This window comes from Andrena cerasifolii, chromosome 10 (genome assembly GCF_050908995.1).
Source record: "Andrena cerasifolii isolate SP2316 chromosome 10, iyAndCera1_principal, whole genome shotgun sequence".
Lineage (NCBI taxonomy): Eukaryota > Metazoa > Arthropoda > Insecta > Hymenoptera > Andrenidae > Andrena > Andrena cerasifolii.
In genome coordinates this window covers 8,895,507-8,921,860 of record NC_135127.1, presented here as the reverse complement: position 1 = coordinate 8,921,860, position 26,354 = coordinate 8,895,507, and the positions used below count along the sequence as shown (strand labels likewise).

The 26,354-nt window shown below is 48.0% G+C and overlaps 1 protein-coding gene across 6 annotated transcripts in view; it reads left to right on the top strand.

The window, feature by feature from the left end:
• The window catches only part of Rols (zinc-RING finger and ankyrin repeat domain-containing protein rolling pebbles), a 48,981-nt gene extending 23,579 nt beyond the window's left edge, over positions 1 to 25,402 (top strand). For 4 of the 6 annotated variants that reach the window (XM_076822108.1, XM_076822107.1, XM_076822104.1 and 1 more), the window contains 15 exons: positions 17,068 to 17,438; positions 17,715 to 17,838; positions 17,922 to 18,065; positions 18,184 to 18,324; positions 18,793 to 19,422; positions 19,826 to 20,157; positions 20,233 to 20,511; positions 20,590 to 21,033; positions 21,145 to 21,351; positions 21,560 to 21,826; positions 21,904 to 22,199; positions 22,286 to 22,734; positions 22,820 to 23,121; positions 23,228 to 23,647; positions 24,082 to 25,402. In XM_076822108.1, the coding sequence (XP_076678223.1) occupies positions 17,068 to 17,438; positions 17,715 to 17,838; positions 17,922 to 18,065; positions 18,184 to 18,324; positions 18,793 to 19,422; positions 19,826 to 20,157; positions 20,233 to 20,511; positions 20,590 to 21,033; positions 21,145 to 21,351; positions 21,560 to 21,826; positions 21,904 to 22,199; positions 22,286 to 22,734; positions 22,820 to 23,121; positions 23,228 to 23,647; positions 24,082 to 24,384 (4,709 nt within the window). In that variant the 3' untranslated portion in view covers positions 24,385 to 25,402. Of the gene's footprint in view, positions 1 to 14,229; positions 14,436 to 17,067; positions 17,439 to 17,714; positions 17,839 to 17,921; positions 18,066 to 18,183; positions 18,325 to 18,792; positions 19,423 to 19,825; positions 20,158 to 20,232; positions 20,512 to 20,589; positions 21,034 to 21,144; positions 21,352 to 21,559; positions 21,827 to 21,903; positions 22,200 to 22,285; positions 22,735 to 22,819; positions 23,122 to 23,227; positions 23,648 to 24,081 lie in introns of those variants that run through there. The other 2 variants (XM_076822110.1, XM_076822105.1) reach the window with 2 other exon arrangements.
• Positions 25,403 to 26,354: the final 952 nt, after the last annotated feature.

Below are 26,354 nucleotides of genomic sequence, written 5' to 3'. Positions count from 1 at the left end.
CCCGCCGCACCAAGCCCACCTGTACTTTCTCGTCGCAAAAAACGGCCACGATGGAGGCGTTCTTATCGATTTTCCATTGGGCGGTTCTTGTTGCTCTTAGCACCTTTTTAATGAATAGGTTTCTAGCTCGTGGGCTCCGGCTGCGCGCAGCGCAGCTTTCTATACCGTTCGACCGTCTCTACTTATCGAGCAGCCCCCTGTGCAGTGCAGGGTGTTCGGAGATAAGCCGCGAGGTACTTGACAAATGCTGGGAGATATGCAAGAAGCCTTTCCTCAGTTATCTCTTTGCGCGGAAGCTGATAGCGCGCGCGCAACAGATCCTTCTCCTCCGCTGTTTCAGGATCGAAACTGCGTCCTGCTTCGACTGCTAGTTACCGGAGAATCGAAGATACGGATCGTTTAAGGGAGTAATGAAAGCGAGCGCTGGATATCGCGACGCAGTGTCAGCCTCGACACGCGTGGACGAGTGACAACCGCGCTGCGTCGTATTTTTAATGGACACGTTCACCGCGGCAGGCGTCATCGACAGGAACTGCCAGCTTCATTGAAAATACAAGCGTACGGTACTCGTCAGTCCGGTCGATGAATCGATCCTACGGCGTCGCGCTGTCGTTCATCACTCGTTTCCCTCGGCCGTGAAAGGGTCCCGCGTCGACTCCTGAGATCCACGAGCCCGCTGCGTGCCGAGATGATAAAACCCGTCACTTAGCACGTCCACGTGGTCCTTTTCGCGCGTTTCACGGCTCCGCGAAGCGTTTGGTTAACGGAGGATTTCGATTTCGTTCGCCTCGCCCCGTGTTCGTCGAGGATCGACGTGGACGGCGTCGACGCGCCGCGGTTTATTTAGATAACGTCGCTGGTTGGACTGCACGGGAGCCTCGGGAACCAGGGCCCGGTGTAAGTCTTCCGCCGATCTGGGCAATAAAGTATTTTTGCCGCCCTGTATAGGTACCTACATACTTAATCTTAACGACGAAGTAACGACTCCGTGAAAACACATTTCACCCCTTTTCATCTGCTTAGGGGTTGGTTAGGAAATAATTCTGAAATTGGCTTTTAGGCATCTGTGTGGATAACCTTTCGAAGTAAAAACCGAGTTGATATCTAATCGGGCTTAAGAGATTTTGAGCAAACCGTGAAAATACATTTCACCCGTTTTCACCCCCTTAGGGGTTGGTTAGGGAAAAATCCTGAAATTGGTTTTTAGGCATTTATGTGGGTAATCTTTGTAAGTAAGAACCAAGTTGATATCTAATCGGGCTTAAGAGATTTTGAGCAATCCGTGAAAATACATTTCACCTGTTTTCACCCCCTTAGGGGTTGGTTAGGGAAAAATCCTGAAATTGGTTTTTAGGCACTTGTGTGGGTAATCTTTGTGAGTAAGAACCAAGTTGATATCTAATGGGGTCTAAGAGATACTAAGGAATCCGTGAAAACAGGGTTTACCCCTTTTCACCCCATCGGGGATGGAATTTGAAAAAAACCCCTTCTTATCCAGCACCCGCGTCGCAGAAGGAATACACCCTCCGAGTTTCATGTTTCTAGTGTCAGCGGTTTGGACTGGACGGCGATGAATCAGTGACACAGCGATTATGTAAGCATAGATTATTTAAAAAAATAATTTGTGCCAGTGAGTGACGTTTTTTGTAGGTTGAATAACAAAAGTAAAGATCTTTAATCTGGATACACACCTTACTCTAGTATAATAGTAATCATAGTAGTGACTTAAAAACAATTTTAAAAACGATTTTAATCATCTGTTTTGACCAATTTTGCCGCCCCCAAATTTGCCGCCCTGCGCAGTTAGTCTCTCGGGAACCTGTCGTCGCAGCTGAAACGCATTTCCGCGCGGATTTATGTCGCAATCGATGGAAGGAGACAGCGCGTGACAGATTGCAAATCGACCGGGCCCGGCGCGCAAATTAAATCGTTGGGTTGTTATTCCTTCGCGGCGACTAAGTAGTTATCTGGTTCCTACCGGCTGCCACCCTCCGCTGCCTTAACCGTCGGCCATTTTCCTTCGTCCTGGTGGCGCGAACCACGGGACCGAGGTCCAGTTTCTGCGACTTCCTGCTCGGTTATGTCCCTCCTTCTCTCTCTGTCTCCTTCTCTCTCTCTCTCTCTCTCTCTCTCTCTCTATCTCTCTCTCTCTCTCTATCTCTCTCTCTCTATCTCTCTATCTATCTCTCTCCGCTGCTGGTGATTTAATTGCGGCTCGCTCGCGGGTTATGAATGAAACGGTGGATTAGGGCGGCGAGGAAATTTCAACGGCGGTGTTTCGTAAGCCTCGACGCTCTCGGACACGCTCGACGTGTTCCGAGGGGATATTACGTAAACCGTGAACGTTTGGAGGTTCGATTCCGGGCCGGCGATCCGGAGTCCCACGCGATTTCTGCCGCGATACCGATACTTCTCGCCTGTTATTATAGGTCACCGTTATCTTTCTATGAATCTCGATAAGCGCGGCCCGATAAGGGCGGCCGGTGCTCGCGCGAATCGCCCTGCGTTCGACGCCGCGCCGCCTCGAAGCAACCTCTGGCACAAAGAGGTTGAAAACTACCTGCGCTTATGTCTCTCAGTAAATTCGTCGTCGAGTTTCAAATTCCTGACGCGCCAATAGTGGCGGACTTAAGGGGGGAGGCCTACCCAGAAATCTTCGAAAAAAAGATTCTAAAATATTCCCTGAAAGTGTCGAGTTAATCCGTCCAAAATTGACGAAGTTACACGCGTGTAAGTAGGTAGGTGTTCCTCGGTGCAGCGCTCGGACCCAAAACTTTAAACGCGTTTGAAACTTTAAACCAGGCCCAGGTGGAAAACGTTCTTGGACACCCCGTATGCATAAAAGAATTACAAATAAATTTCGGGGAACAAAAAACCATCATTTTTTTCCAGATGGGACCCTGGGGGGCCTTTTGGGTCCGGGCCCAGGCGGCAACCGATCACCAAATCTTCCGTAACTCGCTTAATGTTTACCTACTGCCCTAGAAACACTAGAAGGTTTCCCATTTCCAGGGAAAAGGGGCCTCAGAGTTTCGAAAGCCTTCTCGTTGAAGCAGCGCTCGCCGCGATGCGTCCAGGCCCCCGTAGCGGGCCCAGATCAGCCGCCGGATAATCTCGGGGAATTAAAGGTCCGCGCTGGAAGCAGCCCTCGCGATACGGCTTTACAAAAACTGGTTTAATCGCGACGAGAGGAGCGTGTTCCCGCGCGAGGAGCCGAGAAAACGGGCCCAGCGGCCTCGGTGCACGGAATTAGGGGGGGAGCTGGGATCCGCGGAGCGCTGGGGAGAGAGAGAGAGAGGCCAACGTACTTCCTACCCCGTCGGGGCACATCGGCTATTAACTTGGCAGGTTTCTCAGAATGGATGTCCCAGACGGGGACTGGTAGGACTGGTGTCCAGCGGGCCCCGACCCTCCGCCTCTATTCTTACCCGCGTCGCAGGCCAGACGCTACCAGCGAACGGTTCATTCGAGTGTCCTGGCCGATCCTGCGGGAACGGCCGCCACGGGCAGGTCAGCGAAGGCTGTGAAACACACGGCCTGGCCTGACACTTTCCACCCGTGGGTGCCGCTATTGTTGGCAGGTATATTTTAAGAACTACGTGACGGAGAATGCAACGGTCCGGTGCCGCCAATGGACGCATCGGTCCGCCTGTACGCGCGGGGAATAAGTCGTAAAGTCTCGATCGAAGAGGCGACAGAGAATGAGAGAGGGAGGGAGAGAGAAGGGAAAGTTTTATAGAGTGCAAATAAAAATTGCCTCGCGGTCCACGTCGATAAAGATTCCCTGGAGAAAAGAGCTGCTTGCGTAACGGCAATTATTGAATAACAAAGCGATTCGAGGCATGAATATGATCACCTTCGGTTATCGAGCAGGCTTGCTTCGAGAGAGAGAGTTCAGCACGGTTTATACACACATTCTCGAGCATCGAAATTGCCTCTGTCGAAGTCTCATTGGCTGCTCTTTGATCGTTGGGCAAATCTTCGGGAGCGTTCGAATTAATTAACGATTTGATTGATCGATGCCCATTGTAGCGTCGTGTTCTGTCCTCCGATCTTCGTGGACATTCTTTTTATCTGCCACGGACAGAATGTACTCTGTTTTGCCCGTAATTTTTAATGGAATACTCGATTCGATGCTTCTTAAGGGTAACCTCCGGTCAGAACGCTTGACAAATACGCGATTTTTATGAATTAAAAAAAAAGAAACTGAACGACACTCGGTAAAAATGCTTTTTGGATTTTACTACTTCATATTTGGAAAATACAGGAAAAAATTATTGTTTGAATTTTATCAATCTTTGCCTTAGAAATACAGCACTCATTGTACCACTGTAGAAATTAGAGCTCTTGGCGGGCGCCACTGTAAAAAGCTTAATTATGAACCGATTTCAATAATTCTTACGGCATTCTATTCATAATTAAACACGCTACCACCTTACCCGCGAAGAGTAATTTTGGATCGCCCATTTTCTGTTTATGAACAGATTTATGCGAAGAAAAACTACTTTTTTTGCAACATTCCGTTTAAACGTGTGCTAAAAGTCGCCGGACTGTTTGTTTGCAACGAAGACGGATAAGGCGATAACCATTCGCATATATTTTAAGAATATTTTTAGTTTTTCAATTTCAGATGATCCTGTCAGAACTTCTGACGACACCCGTTAAGAGCTCTAATTTCTACAGTGGTACAATGAATGCTGTATATCTGACGCAAAGATTGACAATATTCAAACAATATTTTTTTCGTTTATTCTTCAAATATGAAGTAATAAAATCTAAAAAGCATTTTTACCGAATGTCGCCCAATTTCTTTTATTTTTAATTCATGAAAATCGGGTATTTTTCTAGCGTTCTGATCGGAGGACACCCTTAAAGTGAATTTGCGACGGGACACCAGAGATTCTAGTTGATAATATGCGCGTGGGTGTCTCGTAGCGAAAAATTCCCATTAATTCCCGAGCAACGGCGCAAACGGACAGTAGTTTTTCGGAGGCCCGAGAAAGTGAGTCACAGCTGACGTTGTGAGATCACCGGGCGTATGGTTTCGAGGTCAGGAGACGCGTTGGAAATAATGCATCGTGTTTCGCGTGCCCTTTTCTTTTTGTCACCCTCGTTTCTTTCGCGCCGGGCGACTGGCAGCGGATAGTGGATCCCCTGGGAGGAACGATACGCAGTTTGCGTGCCGACTGTTCAATCGCCCATTGCCCCCGAAACGACAGGTTTCCTCCGTCGCTCTTTGTGGTCCGAGGCTCTCGTTCCTGTCCCAGGATGAGAGCACTTGCGGCCACGCAACACACCTGTACCCGTTTCGGAACGCTCAGATCAATGTGTACCAGGGTGAAAGGAGCATAGCGAGATCGTAAAAGCAGCTGGGGGTGAACAGAGTGAACGCAGCAGTGCACCAGAGCGTCGAGACTCTAGGGACGAATTTTGTACAGCTTTTGGGTTACAGAGCATTCAATTTTCCACCCGTTGGACTTTTTTATGAGTAGGGACAAGTAGGTGGAAGCTTTGCTAACCACTTCTGCTTCCATATTCCTTCCACTCCGCGTAACTAGATTGAAGAACCTCTGCAAAGTGCTTCTTGGAGAAATGCACGATCCCCGGTGTACCGTGTTTTAATTGCGGGTTCAAGGCGCGAAAGGTGAAGAGTTTCTCTGAAAATAGGCGCGAGCAGGAATCGCTACAGCTTGGGAACGAGGACAAGCCGGATATTCCCCGTTGAAAGTAATCGGGGCGATTCGGAGTAGCAGACGAAATATCCGAGATGAAAGAAACTCTCAGAACTTGGTACAGGGTAATATCTCTCATGAATGCCTAATTTAGATAGCGCGCTCGAGCTTTCGAGATAGTGGGATACCTAACCGGGTATCACGCTCGTTTGAGCGGTCGGTATTCCGATTAGCTTAAGCAATACGAGCGCATAGAAACTTCTTTTCGTGACCTACATCGCATTAAATTACTCTCCGGAGGTATCTGAGTTGCTTTCCGATCAGGGCCGAGGGGATCCTCCCGGCGGATCGAATAATCGCCGCGGAACGGCTCGGCTCGGACCGAACGCGCCTGTTCCACGCGAACGCGTACGCCGAGGCGTTGACCGGCAATCGAGCATTACGTGAAAAAGATAAATCGCGTGCTAAAAGCAGCGCGGAGTATCCCGACGAAATCGAAAGAAGCTCCGCGGAATCAGCGGACGTCTTTTCTTAGCTCCGCTCCACGGTTAATTCCGTCCGCTGATAGGGGCGTCCTCTTATCAGTCCCTCTGACCGGCGGACTGCCTCGCGTCTGTGTGGTCCAGCTAATGGACCGGACATAACGAAGCGTGTCTACACTTTCAAAATCACCAGCTCCCTTCTCCGACGAGCTCGTTCATTCCCCGCGACCCGCGTATCTAAAACTACATCTCCCACTGTAAACACGGTCAGCTTACCAAGCCCGCCCCTCGAATCAGAGGATATTAAACCGCACAGAAATCTGAATCGCGGATCCCACCAATTCCGTGCCCCGATATTCCAGCAGAGACCCAGAATCTCCCAAGTGACCTCCCTGATTTAGAGCCGATTTATCCAGGGAAACACAGTACAACTGCTCTATCACTGAAAAGATAGGGAAATCCAACTAACAAGGAGAGTGTTTTAGGTGTCCGCCTCCGATCATTTTGATTCTTGGATATGTTATAGAGGACCGAAAATTAAGAAATACGTGTTTTTTTATTTTTCAATGTTTTCATATTTGGGGGGTGAAAACTGCGTTGAAAGTTAGGGTTGAAAAATCATTTTTGTGGAATATCTCGAGAACTATTAGAGATAGGGGAATAGTGTCAATGGACGAATTTTGTGTCTTCGAATGCGAAATATGACTGACTCATCAAATTTTCCAAAATCCACAAAAATGAATTTTCAACCCTAACTTTCAACGCAGTTTCACCCCCCGAATATGAAAACGGGGGAAAATAAAAAACACGTATTTCTTATTTTTCGGCTCTCTGCAACATATCCAAAAATCAAAATGATCGGAGGCGGACACCTAAAATACTCTCCATGTAAGTGCAATTTAACATATATTAAAAATTAAGTACCTGTATTTTGTTTAAGTACGAGCGCTCGTTAGAGACTGATACCTAGTACATATTGTTATTGAAACGAGGTGCCAATTCGGCTGTGTTTACACCTAGTAAGCATTTATAAAAAAAACTGTTACGTATTCTTTATGGCAAACTAAACACATTTCAAAAAAAAAAAAAAAAGACCCAGAATCTCGGCAGCGAGCGTGTCGCGTTACGCGAACGAAATGCGGAGGAGGTAACAATGTCTCTCCCAGCTCTCGATCACTGTCGTCCCCGATGAAATTACGCCTCGCGACGACTCACGAGAAACAAAACCGCGAGCGTCACGCGCGATCGGATCCGCAGCTCTCCCAGCGCCGGTCCAGCTCTCCTTCGGTCTCCGATACCACTGTCCATGCGGACGGTGCAATGTACAGTTTCCACGGAGCGTGTAATAGATGGGGAATCTAGGTTTAATTATGCGGAGGTGCCCCGGCACCAATTGCCGCGGCTTTCGTCGGGCGTTATTTCGTCGTCGGACCGAGCGGACCAAGTTGGATTTTAATCCGAGGAACGACTCGGCTCGATAAACGGCAGATAACCCGCGCACGAGTTTTCCCGCTTGTCTACGATTTAATCTGTGGAGGCACACCGCGCTTATCTAGACTCTGTTATCGCGCGGGACTAGAGCCGCGCTTTATCTCGTGGAAACGGACAGGTAAGCTCTTTTCTGGGACGACTTTCGTCTTGGATCTCTTCGGCCACCAGTCGCCACCGGTTTCTCCTCCATGAATTACAAACCGGGGGCGTAATTAACACCCACGAGCGCAGCGGAGCTTAGGCTCGACAAATTTCAAATTTGGGAACCTTTCGCGTGGATGGTTTCTGGAAAGATTTGAAAGTATTTGTTGGAGGGGTTCTGGATGTTTGCTTGGGGGAACTGAGGGGATCTTGAAGGAGATTCATTTTGATTTTTGGATATGTTATAGAGGACCGAAAAATAAGAAATACGTGTTTTTTTATTTTTCCTCGTTTTCATATTTGGGGGGTGAAAAAACTGCTTTCAAAGTTAGGGTTGAAAAATCATTTTTGTGGATTTTTGAAAATCTGGTGAGTCAGTTATATTTCGCATTCAAAGACACAAAATTCGTCCATTGAGACTATTCCTCTATCTCTAATAGTTCTCGAGATATTCCACAAAAATGATTTTTCAACCCTAACTTTCAACGCATTTTTCACCCCCCAAATATGAAAACGGGGAAAAATAAAAAAACACGTATTTCTTATTTTTCGGTCCTGCATAACATATCCAAGAATCAAAATGATCGGAGGCGGACACCTAAAATACTCTCCTTGTGAGTGTCAAAGTGGTCAGTCGCGGGGGAATAGAAGCTACGAGCCCTCGATAAAAGAGCATGTGCACGCCGGTTGACCGTTTCCACACAATGCTCGCCACGATTAACATACCTAACAGCGGTCGCGGTTTCGACACGCTCCGCGCGTCCTCGGATCAACGACACTAGGCGGTTATTAATCGCGCCGGTCGCTGTGCAGGCGAAGAGGGATCCATCAGGGAAATTATCGAGCGTCGCGGAGGCAAATATGGTAGGCAGATTGAACTTTTGATGGAGAACGGTAGGCGAGATCGTGATGGGGTTTCCGAGACGGTGCTCCAATGAAACGCCGCGTCCTTGTTTAGATTGATAGGAAATCTAGAGGGACGTTTAAAGAATCCGAATGAAAGGAAACTTAAGGGGGGATTCTCGTGTAACAGCCCGAAAAGTAACTGATAGTTAAGAATTTTTTTTCAAGAAACTGTTGGTCATATCGGAGTAAACTCTTTTGGGATATAAGGAGGCATCTTTAAGCTTGCGGAAAATATTTTTTTTTATGTCGATCCTTCTTATTATTTATTAATTATTGTAAACCTCTTCGACGATGCAACTTCTGTTGGCGGGATGTGTAGCACCTATCACAGTCATCTGATTGCAAAAAAAATAGAAGTTTCTTAAAGTTGAATACTTTACGCTGGTATCGGTCCACTTTAAAGAGAAAAAATGAAAAATTGAAAGAGTTATAGCGTTTGAAAGAAAATGTAACTTTTTTCCTGAGACAAATTTTTCATTTTTATTCTTCATATCGCCGAAAAAGTATTATAAATAAAAACTAAAATTAAATTCTTGGTCCAGTATTTGGAGAAATGTATATCGAATAAAATGAGCTTTATTTGAAATTGATCAGTCAATTAGTTTTTGAGTTATCCGAGACGCCAGCATCGTCGGAGAAATTCCACAATAATTAATAAATAATAATAAGGATCGACATAAAAAAAATATTTTCCGCAAGTTTAAAGATGCCTTCTTATATCCCAAAAGAGTTTAATGCAATATTAACAATAGTTCTTTTAAAAAAAAATCATAAATTTCGGGGGCTGTTACACGAAAATCCCCCCTTAAAATATAGAGATCGCTGAGTAGGACACCTCCAAGTAGTTCCTGTTCACCAATACTTGGACTCCAACAGTGCTAATGATAGCGCATACCATGGAGGTACCATCGATACGAGTTTCGATTAAAAATTGCCGGAGCAAACTTTCTTGAACGCCGTGCAAATGTCCCTGAGAAATGTGGCCTGCAGTTACTGAAACATTTTAATGAACCCCATAAACTTGGGAGCCGATCGAACCGATCCACAGTCTATTTAATATCGCGCCATAAAATACGAGAATTATAGGCAACGCCAAAGCGGTGAGCGACAGTGGCCACTGGAGTAAGTTTAATAGAGCGACTTCTTCTCCCCGGATTTCCAATTACGCCATTCTTTGATTCCTTTTGCTATCCGTCGAGAAAGTCGGTGTTTTTAGAGGCGCGTTGTTGCCTATCGATTTTCCCTGATTTATTCCTCTCGAGGGGGGAGCTCGATCGTGATCGAGGCGTCGTTTCGCGGCCTCCCGGTATAACAGGAGGCGTCGATTTAAATACACGAGCCGTAGGCGAGACTCGGCAGGGTAACTTTCTCTCACTCGTCGGGGTACCGAACAACGATTATTACGCGTGAGTCGTCGAAACCAAAACGGTCACCGGATGGACGGTGTCGTCCTCCGTCTCCCTTTAGACGCCACTGTACTCTACTCCCCTTTATACCTTCGCGACGAACCGTCGTTGCGGACCCTTTCTTCCGTGTTGATCCCTTTTCAGCCGTGTCGATGCCTGAGTTTGTCGCGACGTGGATTAGGGACGAATAGGGTTCGTAAAGAAACTTGAGGGAGACCCAGGATGCAGCGAAAGATATTGTAAGGGTTTCGAAAGGGTTGCTGGTGATACAGGGTGGGATTCGAGATCAGGATTTCTTGTGCCAGTAGTACACGTCAATCTTTCAGTAAACGGCAATTATGTGAACCGCACAAGATCAAGTGGCGAATTTAACGGGCAACCGATAAGGAATTGCCGATTGGGCCCCGGCCCAAAAGGCCCACTCACGGCACCATGTTCCAAAAAAAAATATGATCTTATCCAGACACTACTTTTTTCTGTATTCCTACATTAAACCCGTTTTTAGTAAACTACCTCATCATTTTCCCGCAAAAGTGAGCCCCTCAGAAACAGCCCCCAAAATTTATGAATTTTTGTTGAAAAAGATATTGTTAATATTGCATTAAACTCGTTTGGGATATAAGGAGGCATCTTTGAACTTGCAGAAAATATTTTTTTTATGTGGATCCTTCTTATTATTTATTAATTATTGTGGAATCTCTTCGACGATGTTGGCGTCTCGGATAACTCAAAAACTAATTGACTGATCAATTTCAAATTAAGCTCATTTTATTCGGTATACATTTCTCCAGGTACTGGACCAAAAATTTAATTTTAGTTTTTATTTATTATACTTTTTTCCGGCGATATGAAGAATAAAAATGAAAAATTTGTCTCAGGAGAAAAGTTACTTTTTCTGTCAAACGCTATAACTCTTTCAATTTTTCATTATTTTTCTTTAAAGTGGACCAATACCAGCGTAAACTATCTAACTTTAAGAAACTTCTATTTTATGGACAGGTGCTGTATGAGATAGCATGAGATAGGTGCTTCTGTGATAGGTGCTACACCGTCGAAGAGGTGGACAAGATTCCACGATAATTAATAAATAATAAGAATTCTCGACATAAAAAAAATATTTTCTGCAGGCTTAAAGATGCCTCCTTATATCCCAAAAGAGTTTAATCCAATATGACCAACAGATTTTAAAAAAAAAATTCTTAAATATCAGTTACTTTTGGGACTGTTACACGAGAATCCCCCTTAAATCCGCCACTGGTTACATCCCATTTTGCAAACTCCATCAATCCCGAAACTAATGGCAACAGCTGTTTCTACCAAAACCTTGCAAAAACACCAGCAGATTCTACTCCCTACATCATAACCCCGAGAAACAATTAACCCGTCCTCCCTAAAGAGTTGCCAATCAACGTGTCCTTAAATCAGTTACCCGAGGAAGAGAAACTCGCGGGCCCGCCTCCTCGAGCGGGTTCACCAAAAGGATGACCCCCGCGTGTTCCGCCCTCGGTGCGCGCTGGCACGAGAACGAAAGCAGCGTAAATGAAAAACAGTGTTTACCTGGGACGGGATTCGGGTCAGCCGGTTCGGTGACGGGGCACCGATTTACGAGGACGCGAGAGAGCCGACGACGGGGAACGGAAATGGCGGGACGGGAGAGACCAGGACAGGTGGCCCCCGTGTCCACGTCGTTCTCCTCCGTTCCCTCTGCTCGTGAACGGGCTTTAATCGCGGCCGTTCTCCCCCTTTGCCCGGCCGAGTCGTATTTTATCGCTGTCCCGACCGCGGGGCCGAGTGGAGCAACGGGTCCACGGGAAAGAGAAGGAACCGGCGTGGTCTCAGGGACAGGGGGAGATGCAGGGAACCAGAACACTCGAGAGCGCCAGATTTAACGAGTCTTTGGGATACTTCTTTAAAGGGGGGTCCGGGTGGCGATCCAGGATTCTCCTGGATTTATCTCAGAAACGACTGCATTTATTCTGTAACAGTATTTATTCGCCAACTTCTCAACGGGCAGGGACATTTTACTGTTAGGGTAAGTGGAGGACAGTCGGCTCACCTAATATAAAATGGTGCACTGATATTATTCATTTTATCAGAATAAACCAAATATCTTCTGGTCGATATTTGCTTTGAGTGCTTTCGGGATTTTTTTTTTAAACACTCGAAGACTTTTTTTTAAATAAACGGTTATATATTCGAAAGTATATATTTTAAGGTTATTGTACTTTTTTTTGCAACGCGATATCTAAATAAATAATGGAATTATAGGCGATCTCCTGGCAGCGTTCTCGTGGCTTTTTCATTTCCGTCGCGCAGTTTTATTTTACAGATGAAAATCGATACTTTTGCTATGAGAAGCCGCCACCTTTAACGATTAAGCACTAGATAATCTAATATACTGAATAAATTCCCGCGATTTTTTATTTCGGATGAATCAGGTAAAAATTAGAGTGGTCACCGCAAAATACTGAGAAAAAAAATCACTGCAGGGTAAGATCTTTACATTTCTTTTATTTATTTATATTTTCCATCGCAAAAATTTCTACAAGTAGTTCAACATGTACACTTTCGAATACATAAAGGTTTGATTAAAAAAGCTTTCAAGTTTTTCCCCCAAAAATTCCCAAATATACATGTTTATTCAGACGCCACAGGTAGGCATCCCTTAAGACAATATTTCCTGAAAATAGGCTCGAAAACTGAAGTCATGCCATCTGACCATCCCTCCTAAGGTCCTAGAAGACACGACTCTAGTCGTTAGAAGGGATAGACCGTTAGGAGAAGCCCCACATAATCCTTCAAAACAACAAAGAAGAAAACAATACAATTCACAATTACAGATTTCTTGCTTCCCCTATATTTAATATCGATCTCTGGGTAGACGTCATTGTTCCCCGATTTCTGGTAGCACAGCAGAGTAGCTAGGGCTACTCACGCGGTCAGGCCTAGATCATCGATCAGGCGCCGCGCTGTCGCGTGAGAAGATCGCGGACTGGACCTTTAGGTGTCCCGTTCACGGTCCGACGAGCTTCCTCTCGCCAACCTTTTGCATGAAGACGTCCCAGTCGGCGTCGAGTGCTCCGTTCATCCGTGCCAGGATCGTAGCGCCGCGAAGCAGACTGGCTAAGAACTGTTCCTCCATTCAGCTCGGAACGAATCCGCGAAACGCTAAAGTGTGACGCGCGGACTGGTTGTGTATATCGCGAAAGGGGTGAAGGAATGCGGAACCACTCGTCGCGCGTACCTTACTCGCGTCAACGGCTGAGCATGCGGCTGCTCAGAATCTCTGCGGCGGTAAACAAATTAAAAAGGAGTCATCCGAGGCGACGAGGCGGAGCGGAGAAACGACGCGTCCCCTGTAAAAGGTCAGTCGACTAGGTCTGGGAACCGGGGGCAGAATGGATGCCACTGGATGCGGCGTAACGACGAAAACAGTTACAGAACTGCATGGTGATTTCTCGATATCGATAAGGAACCGGGTCATTTTCCACGAAGAAGCATCGACGGTCGCTGCTTCATTCTCGCCTTCGGAGTAATTGGAGAAAGTTGAAGACAGAGCAGAATTGCCCTATGATCCCTCTTCCCCTGGCGAGAAAAAAAGAACCATTCAACGCGCAGGGAAGAGCTGTTCGGGGCGAGGAACTCCCACCCGATATCGAGCCTTTTGATGCTACAAGCCGTCGTCACGGTCTAGGAAACGTGGGAATAATAGATGCCGGATTTACACGGTTCGCGGCGCACCGGGGCTCCGCTCCGCGGGCCTCCTCGACGCTGGTTCTCACCTTGTTAGGTCGGAGGAGGGAAAAAGGCCGAAAGCCCGGGAAGACCATTAAATTACGATACAAAATGCCAGCGAGTGAAACGTCTGGGTCGTGACTATCGCGAGCGAAAGAACCTCGCGTAATGTGGCCAGCCGAGCTGCTGAAGTTCCTTGGGATCGACGCAAAAGCTGCTGTTCTCACTTCGCGTGCGATAAGCAACGTAGCAAATGGGTCATTTCGAACTCGCCATCAATCGTTAAAAATATGAGGAAAGCTATCGCTAGATTCATAGAACTACGAGAGCTGTCGACGTAGTTTCTTGCGATCCATGCGCGAGTGGAGAGGAGAGGAGCCAGAGGGGAAGAAGTTGTCTAAGAAAAGGGGAAGAGTGTTCTTTGTGGCCACGTTTCCTCGACCTTCGACGTCTACGGCGCCTATTTGATCTGGCCAGGAACCGAGGATGCGGAATGGATGGAAACTGGATACACGGCGGAAACGCGTGAGTCAGTGATGCCTCCGGAGAAAACGACATCGTTGTACGAGTTTACCGTGGAAGCGAGGTCTCTGCGTCGTCGGGTGCGTTGACCCAGCTTACGGTAACCCAGGCCGAGTTGCACCTGCCTCGCGCGGACTTACCGGGATAAAGGGTCGCACGACCCGAATTACTTCCTTCTTATTTCAGCCTTTTTATTCTTCCCTCCAGCCATCGCGTTTTTCTGCCGCGCAGCGCCCAGCGGGCACGCGAGCTGCGCCGATTCTCCACCGCAACGAGGAGAAGATGCAAAGATGCATAAACTACTTGTGGGATCGATTGGGGTGTAACCTAGGATGTCTTCTTGCTTCTGTGATGTAATTGTATCCACTGGCGCACTCGGGATTTAATCTTTGGGGAGCCGAGTTGAGGGGATAAAAATTACTTTCAATGCAGATTCGATGGAATTCATTAGGGGGTTATAAAAATTTATTTAAAGAATATGTTAGAATATAATGTTTATTTATTTAAGAAAATGAAAGTTACACAGTCGATCGTCAGTATAATAATAATAAGAACTGTGTGAAACTTAAACTAAAAGTAATAGAAAGAAAGAGTAGTCTTTAGCGCGATGCAAGTTAACCGTTTGGAGGGTTTTCTCGGACTGAGAAGCGCAGGGGTCGAGAAGACCGTTTTTTGGGTCTCCTGTGACGAAGGAAAGGAAAACTCACAAGTCACCGGGTCCCCAAAGTCCCTGACACTCCAACTCCAGGAACAGTCCATCGTTGTACACATTCCAACAGAATATAACCCAGTTTTCTTTTCTTTTTACAAAACTCTTGGATCACTTCAGTCGTGGTTGCATTAATCTCTTTTTTTTCTTTCCGATAGTATCGCAGTTGCATAGCCTAAGTCTAAAGGGTTCCTCCACTTCCTCAACGCGAACTCGTCCTCGGAGTTTAGAAAGCAATTAGCATTTCACTGTCCAATTACAAATTACCCAAAGCCATCGCGTCGACAGCACCCTCGTCTTAATCGCCTCGACTCATCGATGCCACTTTAATCCCTAATTTACATACGCCCCGTTAAGTCCCCTCGCTTCTTCACCGCCGATCAATATCTTGATCGTCACGCTGGAAGATCGAGAGGCGTCATCGAAGACGCGCTTTCCATCGCGACATAATTCCCTCGGCCAGGGGAAAGGACACGGGGACGATTATAGCGCGGGGCTGCGGTATATCTCCTCGGGATGACGAACGGCACAAGCGACGAGGAATGGCGGAATCGAACGAGAGGATCTCCAGGCTGGGGATCAGAAATAGATGCGGTAGACGCCGCGCCGGCAGGTTCTCGTTCCGCGTTACCCGTACGTGAGGACGATCGAGAGGAGCACGTGAGGTTCTCCTCTTGACCTCACTTTCTAGAATCCTTTAAGTGTATGGCGCCTTCGGACTTACGGCTCGTTTATCCATTATCGATGAACGAACGCCGCTTCCCTGACACACGACGTGTCTCTACTAACCGAGATACCGGGTACCTCGTATACAGATTGCTCGTGACAGATGGTCCACGCTGCCCGATGGCTACGGGACCTGGCGCACACTCGTTAAAGTAGAACGTTCCAGCGCGATTCTGGCGAACGGAAAGTCGTGGCTTCGGGGCAGTTCTTACGGTGGGCCCGGACAACCCTCGGGGGGAACCAAAGTGGAGGAGCTTGGAGTAGCCTCAGTGGCTTCATTTTGGTTCTCGTAATGGGAGGAGTCATGGAGATGAAAAATGGGAAAACAGTAGGGGATGAACAGCAGGGCTGGGACAATTTGAAATAGTTCGAGACGCAAAACTATAAAGTTAAATATTTATATAAGCAAATACTGTTGGAAAATACTATTTCGTTTAATGCATAAATCATGAGCAGATACTATTTAGTATTTAGACACAGATTCACAAATAGGAAATGGGGGAACGAAAATAGCAGATGCAAATTTCAAAACCAAAAGTCTGCTAAATGTCGCTCGCTACCTTCTTAAAATTACATATGTTCGAGAAATATTTCTTGCAAGTATTTGTGAACGCAGCTTTGTATGTTTACACACATTTTTGTGCTGTCAGACAGTCAGTCATTAATTGAAATACTAGGTATTGTTTGAACTTTTGTTATTTGAAATACCATTTTCTTATATTTCAATGAAATACTCAATTCTCAATAGTATTTGTATGAGTTAGTATTAAAATATATATTTGAAATACTATTTCATTATGTAACTACTACTTCAGAGAAAAGTTTATTTCTTAAATCCTGTTTCAGTGGAAGAAATAAAAATATTTATTTCTATTTACCTGTTTCAAAATTCTATTTTCCTCAGCCCTGATGAAGAGGGCAGTGACACACCCAGAAGGAGGAGGGCCAAGGGGTGCTGGCACCCCCAAAGAAGGGGCTCTATGAAAAGAAGAGAGCCCTAGATTTTATCACCTAAAGAATTTTATTGAATTTGCATTAAAAATATTTGTATCCCCTCAACTGGGCTCCCCTAAGATTAAATCCTGAGTGCGCCACTTGAAGAGGGTAGAATCTTCGAATGTTGGTCAGGTGTTTTAACTCTAAGTATTTCACTGTGTTCCTCTACTATCAGCACACATCCGCGATCCTGAAGATTACCACCAACCCTTCCCACAAATTCCAAATGCTTAATCTTTGTAATATTCACTCTAAATTGAATAATTTTAAATGGTTTGCAGATCTGGCCCAGATCCGAGCGCTGGTGGAGTCCACGGGGATGCTAGGCGGCTCCACTTGCCCGTCCTGCGAGATGCCGTTCGACAAGGGGAAGAAACGTCGCCTGATCGACTCGTGCGGCCACGAGCGTTGCTATTCCTGCCTGTTCCGCAGCGAGGCGTGCCCCCTGTGCCTGCGCGCCGACTTCAACGACGACGACGGCCTGGAGGGGCCCTTCAGGGACGGGTTCGTCGGCAGCTCGGGGCCCATGTCCATCCTCGCGCCCACGGATGGCTGGATCGATGAGTCATCGACGGTGAACTCTCTCTGCGGCAGCCCCAGGCCGCGCACAAAAGTCACCACGAGAGCCAATCTTCCGTCACGAGTCATGCACGTAAGCATCATCATCGTCGAGTCGAGAAACACTTTGTTGGCTGGAGAACACTTGAGCGTTCCCTTCTAGACGTCTGGAGCGTTCGCGAGCTATTGTTCGCTGAGGTGCTCGATGGATTCTTAAGAGAACAGCTCGATTTTAAGCGCGCAAGGGTGAAGGGATAGAAATTTATTAGAAATGTCCCCTGATTCCTCCTCTGTCTTACCAAAACGCTGAAAAGCGTAGCAGTCCAGAACGTCCAGTTCGACATTAAATTGCTCGTTGCTTTCTATTCAGCAACGAGAGATGGACGACAACATCTCCACCGCGGCGATGACCAAGGGCCTGAAGAACAAGCCACCGGCGCTTCCGGAGTCCTCCGCGTCTCAGGGTCGCCAGAAGCTTCAAATGATGACGCAGAGTACGTAAAGGATCGCTCGTCCGCTAAACCGAACTAGCCACCAGCAATTACACAGATATTTTTACATGAATTCCTCCGTTCAGGCTGCCCCACCCCACCGAATCAACGGAAAAGGTTCTTCCTAAATCCGAAAGTCCTCAGGAGCTCGTTCGTTCCGCAGAGGTCGTCCAGGCGAGGAGCGTCGTCCCCTGAGCCCGCCGCGAACGACAATCCCTCAGCGTTGTCAGGTAAGAGTGTCACAGTCTCTTGAAATAAAGTAGAGATCTAAGGAAGAGGTAGCTTAGTCTACGGAGTCGGGTGTACAGCTTCCATATAATTAACCTTGGTGCCTGCACGCACACGCAGTTTGGATGGCCTCGTCTTGGGAGGGGAAGTCAAGATGGCCGGGTGTAGTGCTGGGGAAAATCAAATCGTTGTGGAGCAACAGCCAAGGGACGGCGAACGATGGGCTGAACCAGCTGATCGACTCGAGGAGCAAAGTTACAGGCAGGGAGACACTTTAGGCATCGAGTGTGCATTGCCGTGTTTTAGAGTTGATCACCCAGGCTGCTTGAGGGTTGACGATGATCGAGGGAGACCCATTCGAACCTACCCTAGCCCCGGTTCCTCTAACGCTTACCACTGACGCATCGGCTTTCCTACCCTCCACACTTCTCTGTAGAGCACTGACTGCGAGTTTCCAGCATGCCTGATCGTTTTAATTACCCAAAATCGCGCGGTGTGTTTGAATCGCACGAACCTCCCATTTCAGCGAGGCGTCTCTTCCATGGAAAATGCTTAGCATTTTCTATCACATCGGTAGATTCTCGAGATGTTTCCTTTCCAAGGTAGCCACTGGACTCTGCATCGTGTGAACGTATTTCTTCCACTCTGTTTTGATGTTATATTTTAATGCATCCCCCGCGCAAGCCAACCCTTTCTCGGTGGTGCTAACGTTAGAAATTCTCTTTGCAGACGACGAAGGTGGCTGCGTGAAGCCTCTGTCCTCGAAGACGAGGAAGTCGTCGCAGTCGGACCTGTACATGAGGCTAGGACTTCTCCTAGGCAACAACCACGCGCGGGCAAACAGCAGCGTGGACACGACAGACCTGCCTGGTGTTTCGAATCGTTCCGGGGCAGGTGCGTGCCAGGCAAGGGTGCCTATTCAAGGCCACGACAGCTCGGCAGCTTCGTTTAGTAGCCTGACGAGCTTCGAGACGCAAACCCTCGCCTCGACGAACACCAGCCCCGTGTCCACGCTGACGGGGACGTCGAGCGAGGCCGAGGCCGCCGCTGCGCTACGGTGCCCCATGAAGCCCAAGGCCAAGGTCAAAGGCAAGAGCAAGTCCAGGGATTGCGACAGCGCTGGCAGCCTAGCGTCGATCTCCACCTCGGTGTCCGCGTCCACGTCCATGTCGATGTCCATGTCCGTGTCCGTTTCCGGACTGTCGAACGGCAGCTCCAGCCCTCTCACTCCTAGAAGACATTCCGTCAACGCCTCGCAACCCGGCCAACCCGAGGAGCCTGGCCAGTTTAAGAACAGACGGTCCTGCGCCAGGAGGTCGGCCAGAGCTGGGAACGTCAAGGGAACCATGGACGCCAAACGTAATCATCTTTCCTTCCGTATGACACTTTAGACAGAGTTTTTGGTAGTCTTTCCTTTGGGTGGGTTAGGTTCTTTCGTGAATTTTGCTTGCTTGAGTATTTGGTTTATTAATATTTTCTTGCAGTCATTCTCAAGTGGGTCGGGAAGTGTTTTTTGGGGGATCGCCACGGTTTGGGTTTTTTTTACTATTATTAAGTTAGAATTATATTCTGAAATACCTATTTTTATTGTGTTTTCTTCACCTCATTAAGTTCACCTTATTTTATATTAAAAAGGGGATCGTGACTCAAAAAGAGGTTGGGGAACACTGTTTTATTGGGTTTGGTAGATTCTATAGAAACTTTGACACAGTAGTGTCATCTGGAATTCTCCTCTTTGACAATGAAATTGTTTTCTTTCCAGTGCGTTTCATGCAACACCACGCAACGCAGCTGACCCTGAAGCCCCTGTTCTTCGAAGTACCTCTCCTAGAAACAGACCCCCTGTTCACTGGCCGCCAATGGCTGCTGCAGGAGATCGAGTCTGTGGTGAACGGTTCCAGCCCCGGAGTCCTGATCTCCGGCTGCCCTGGGACAGGGAAGACTGCGCTGGTGCTGCAGCTGGTGGAGCACAGTTGCTTCGGGCGACGAAGGGAGCAGCCTCTTCCTTCGGAGATCGCAGAAGAGGCTGACGAGAAGGAGAAGTTCAGCTGCGCTACGACGTTGCACGCTGGTATTCGTAACACGAACGAGAAGGTACGTCACAGTTTCCAGTCTACTCCTAAAACACCACTTCGTTCCAAAATCTCACAAACCATATTCGAACCATAGGTCCGAGAACTGGCGTCCCACGTGGTGGCGTACCACTTCTGCCAAGCGGACAACAACAGCACCTGCTTGGTGCCCGACCTCATCCACTCGTTGGCCGCTCAGCTTTGCCAAGCTCCTCAGCTCATCTCGTACAGAGAGTACTTGCTCTCGGAGCCACACATCCAGGGCTCCCTGTCGCAAAGGGAGTGCACGGTGGACCCAGACCTCGCGCTATCCAGAGGCATCATCGAGCCCCTGTCCACCCTGAAGAAAACGAACAGATTGCCCGAAACCAACATGGTGAGCAACATCCCCTTATCCAAAATCCCTCCTACTTCATCTGCGAGTTCCCACTAAAGACGTATCAAACTCCACCAGGTGATTCTAATCGACGCGGTCTGCGAGGCCGAGTACCACAGACCAGACAGAGGCGACACGATAGCCTCCTTCCTGACGAGGCACGCCCCGAACTTCCCCAGCTGGCTGAAGATCATCTGCACGGTGAGGACGCAGCTGCTGGAGTGCGGCAAGCAGCTACCCTACACCAGGGTCTCGTTAGACAAATCCGCGAACGACGTCGCTGGGAGCAACGTGACCAAGGACCTGTCGGACTACATCGGTTACAGGCTGACCCAGAGTCCGGCGATCCAGACGAACGTGACCGCGTCGGTGAACGGGAAGGCGGAATCCTCGTGCAGCGCGAACCAGACGCGATTCGCCTCGCATCTGCTCGCGCTCGCCAGGGGCAGCTTTCTCTTCGCCAAGCTGACGCTCGATCTTATCGAGAGCGGACACTTGGTAGCTAAATCTGCGAGCTACAAGGTGAGCCGAATCGTATCTAGCGAATCTCGCTTTCACGGTGGATCAGGCGAAACGTCTGGTACGATATCTCAGCTAGGAGGACCGTTTCTATTCGCGCGTCGTTACTTCCAGGTGCTGCCTGTGTCCCTAGCGCAGATCTTCCAGCTACACTTCAACTTAAGATTCCCCACCGCGACCTCCTTCGACAAGGTGCAACCTCTTCTCGGCGTTTGCCTGGCTGCCCTGTACCCTTTGACTCTCCTGGAGATCTTCTACTCCGTTAACTCCCTGAACACGGACCACTTCGTTTCGTGGGAGGATTTCCTGCAGAGATTCAAGGTAAAATGGTCGCTTCTTATACACGCCACTGTGCCTTCTGTAGCTTCCTGCCTCTCTCCACTGTTTCTAGAGTAATACTTGCCCCTCTTGTTCCCTATCGCTGCCTGCCAGTGGATCGTGTAAGTCTCGAATGTAAACCGTAACCCTCCCCGTCCCGCAACGGCCCCAGCGCCGCCCATTCGTTGTAAGAAACGTATTGTGTTATCAGATGCTCTCTGGATTCCTCGTGAAACGTCTGGACAACACGTACATGTTCTTCCACCCGTCGTTCAGGGAGTGGTTGATGAGAAGGGACGAGGGAGAATCGACCAAGTTCCTCTGCGACCTGAGGCTCGGTCACGCGGCGATCGCGTACAGGCTGTCCAGGCTCCAGGCACCGTTAGACGGTGATAAAGCGCTGGAACTGGGTCACCACATACTCAAGGCGCACGTTTACAGAGGCGTCGCCCCGTGCTGGCCTTCCCGCGACCTGCAGGTAAGCCACCTGCTCTCATTCCCAACGCGGCGCGTTGCAACTGCGGTTACGAAACAGATCTGCTATCCTCTGAGCAGGCTATCTGGCTGGCGTCGTCGACGGAGTGCGTCTCCTCGGCGCTGTGCACGCTGAGGAACATCTACAGCCCGAACGTGAAGGTGTCCAGGTTGCTTTTGCTGGCAGGAGCATCCCCGAACCACGTGACCGAGTACCTGGGCAACGGCCCGGCTCTCTGCATGTACGCCCACGAGGGCTCCGTGGAGATGGTGTCGTTGTTGCTGGAGTTTGGCGCCGACGTCGAGCTGACGAACAGCCAGGGCTACACCGCGTTGTCGTTGGCGGCTGCCCGTGGACACTGCGACGTAGTCAGGAGGCGAGCATTTCTTATGATAACACTAGGAGTATACTGAGAATATTCATCTCGCGAAGGTTCTGAGATTAATGAAGATTCTTACACAGGTTGGCAGCCGCTGGAGCTTCGTTGGGCCACACAGACATGGCTGGACAGTGTCCCCTGGTCCACGCTGCGAGGCATGGGAGGCTGTCAGTGGTTGGGTATCTTCTAGCCTGCGACTGGCTGGTTCCGACCAGTGAGAACGAGTCTGAAAGCTCGCAGGAGATAAGCAGGGAGGAGGCTGCCCAGCAGGCTGTCGTGGCTGCCGCTGCTCAGGGGCACGAGTCCATCGTGGAGTACCTGCTGGACATGGCAGAGGTGATCGTGGATCGTCCTGACAGCCTGATCGGCGAAACTGCCTTGACTATCGCCGCTGCGAACGGTTCTACAGCCACAGTTTCCGCTTTGCTGGCGCGTGGAGCCAGTCCTACAGCTGTCAACGCGAAAGGACTGTCTCCGCTGATGCTGGCTGCGAGGGAAGGACACTGGGGAACTGCTGAGAGACTCCTGCAAGGTTTGCGGATCCTCCTACGCTACACCACCTTTTAAATAGTTGTTAACTGAGCTTTTACAGTAGTCATGGGATTATGTCCGTTCAGGAACCCTGTCCAGTAGCACAGACACCATTCTGGACGACGCGGTGTCGCTCCTGGAGCAACGAGACTCTGCGGGCCGTACTGCGCTGATGTTAGGCGCCTCCGAGGGGCACACGAACCTGATAGAGCTGTTCCTGGATAAAGGGTCCATATTGGAGAGCAGGGACAACGAGGGACTCACTGCTATCTGCTGGTCCTGCGTCCGGGGAAGATTGGCTGCTGTGCAGAATCTCATAGACCGTGGGGCTGATGTTAACACCAGCGACAACACTGGCAGGACTCCTTTGGATTTGGCTGCGTTCCAGGTACAGTTGTTAAGATTGAGGAACAGATACCGATTGTGATTGGAGGGATAGTGTGAAGAGATTTAATAATGATGTAGTCAGCTAATCCCAAAGTCGCCATTTCTAGGGCAATCCGAAGCTAGTGCAGCTGTTGCTGGAGAAGGGAGCGGCGGTCGAGCACGTCGATCTCCACGGTATGCGACCTTTGGATCGTGCCATCGGATGTCGCAACATACCGGTCGTACAGTGCTTCCTGCGCCGCGGGGCCAAGTTGGGACCAGCCACCTGGGCGATGGCCGCCGGGAAACCGGACGTTCTCCTCATCCTGTTGAACAAACTCCTCGAGGATGGGAACGTGCTGTACCGGAAGAACAGGCTGAAGGAGGCCTCGCATAGGTACGCGTATGCGCTTAGGAAGTTCCCAGCGTCGCCTGAGGAGGACTGCCAGGGACAGGAGCACAGCCACATGATGCTGCAGCTGCAGACGTTTGCGCAACTGCGGCTGAATTTCTTGCTCAATCTCAGTCGATGCAAGCGCAAGATGAACGTGAGTGATCGTCGTATATATCGTAGGAATAGTTTCGTAATTCCGTAATTAGTTTTCAATGCTAATATTATTTTATTATAAAAAAAGGTAAAAAAAATAGATAATTTACATTATAAAAGAAAATTTGGGAATTTTTTTTTATTGATTTTCATTGAGTCTAAATTTTATAAGTCTAAATAATATTCATATAAAATATGTAAGGGTGCAAATGTGCCTCTGCCGTCTGTTAACGTTGTAAAATTCTGCCGTCTGACGAGGGTTGAAGTCGGTTTTAATTTTTTTTTTAATTCTTATTAAAGCTAAGCGATCTTTGATTTAAGTTTTACATCCAAATCGTTTCTTCGACCCAAGGAACAGTGACCCAACAAAACATCACAGCGATGCCCGAAGCTTTCAACTACCAATCATTTCATACCTGTTATTTGTCCCATCAGGAATGTGCGGAAGCAATCGAGCTCGCTGACGAGGCACTGAAGGTCCGGCCAGTGTCGTACGAAGCCTTCTACGCCAGGGCGAAGGCGCGTGTCGACTCAGGATTGTTGAACGTCGCTTTGTCCGACGTCCAAGAGGCTCTGCAGATCGCTCCACCACAGAACAGGCAAGATCGACGAGTCCTCGTCGCCCTCAGGGAGGAAATCGTCTCTCGATTGGACGGCGTGGGGACCAGCAAGGGACTCAGCGACTGCACCGGTAGATCTCGACTTCGTGCATCCGTGGACACCCTCACCGAGTTGTAAACAGCTTCACTCGTGGAAAGCTTGAACTATTTATAAAGCGCTGCTCCTTCTTTAAGGGAGTGATCGATTATCGTCGCCTTCGAACGTTCTCAAACAGTTCTGTTCGTCGCTCGTGTATTTAAGTTAACGATCGACCAATGTTCATTGGATTTACGATCCCTCGAAGCTCTCGGTCGTTCAGGATTCGCTTCGAACGTTAGACGAGTCACAATATACCCACCTGTTCTGTTCTTTCTCTGCGCGACGTTCAGAGCCAATCCTGGCCCGCAGAGCCTATTTAATGACTCATTGCGTAAGTTGAACGTAATTGAAGATATATTCCTTTCCTTGCGTCTTCCGGGACGCTTAAGAAGCAAGGATTGTGCGCCGTTTCTCTGTGCAATCGCATTGCATGACCGTTGTAAGGTTTTTGTACGATGTTCAATTCGATCTCGGATCGAATACAGAGTTTAATATATATATACATTTTATATATATATATATATATATGTATTTGTATTATATTATCGCGTATGAAGATTGGTTTCTAGTGTCGTTGTAATTTAATGAAAGTTATTATTTAATTCTGTTTCTCCGCCGCATCCGTTTCTTTCAGTATTTTATTAGCTTGCGTGAAAACGACCGCGAGAAAGGGAAAGAAATAAGCGACCACTTCTACTCGCCGAAGAAAAGTTCAGATATTCCAGGCGTTGGAGGAAGAAGATGAAGAATCCCCACGCGCGTGAAATGCGACGATCTCGCCGATATATTTATAATGCATTCGCTTGCCAACCATTTATTACACCTACTCTCCTCTGCAATCTGTTGAGCCACAATAATTTTCTAGGTAATGCTACTGAATTAGACTACGTGGGCTTTTAAGTGATTATCATTCGACAAAATTAGTTGAGCATGTTGGCGCTAGCTACCTAGTTCGATTTTCTTGTTAAAAGGCCTGGAGTGAGCATGCACAGGCTTCTCATATTATCTGTCAATGCAATTCAACGTAGAGGTCCAAAATAAACGAACTTTTCACCGACTCATGGCCACTATCTTGTTTCAGTTCTGCTGTATATTTTGCGATATCGTTCAAAGTTCTCCCTGTCAACTATAATTTCCATTGCTAATTTTAGTACATCACGAACAAAGAGAAGCAGCGTGAGCATATTGGAACAGTGTAGAATAATGGCGCACCCCGGATTAAATCTCGGGGGGAACCCAGTTGAACGAATAAAAATATTTTTAATACAAATTCCATCAAATTCGTTAGGTGATTATAAAAATTTATTTAAGCAATAAAATCTACTTTTCTTTTCTTTTTACAAAGCTCCCCTCTTTAGGGGGTGTCAGGGCTTCTTCCCCTCGGCCCTGGGTGCGCCACTGGTGTAGGGGTAGTTGTAGAAAATTAGGAATCATCCACCGAGGATAAGTCTATTCTTTACCGCGCCCCAATCAACCCTAAGCCCAGCATTCTGCTAACAGATGGCAGCACAGATCTCTGCCAACGCATCGATATTGCACCGTGCAATTATTGATGCCATTTATTACCCTCGTTCTAATTTATCTGCCACTTGCTTTCGCTCAGTACCTTATTCTCCTATTATCGTAATTGTATCTAATTACGCATTCTCTTACCATTAAATTGCGACAAATTGATCGGTGCAGAATTTCATATTAATTACCCTTACTCGCAGCAAATGCTTCCCATCAACTATAGCCGTAGAATTCTCCAACAGCAAGCGGCGTCGTTTATATGCATCGCGCAACAAGTCCTTCACTGTCAAACAAAGCTCGTCACCGGTTTCGCTTTAACAAAAGGCTCGCCTCGCGACACATGCACCGCGCGAGTCATTTTTATTTTAAGATTCACCCGCCGCGCCTCGTGTGCCTTTAATCACACATTTAATAAATTACACGCCCCAAGGTGTTAATTTAATTACACAAGCGACTTCTTTATCAATGCTTTTTTATCTCCCGCCATCTATACTATT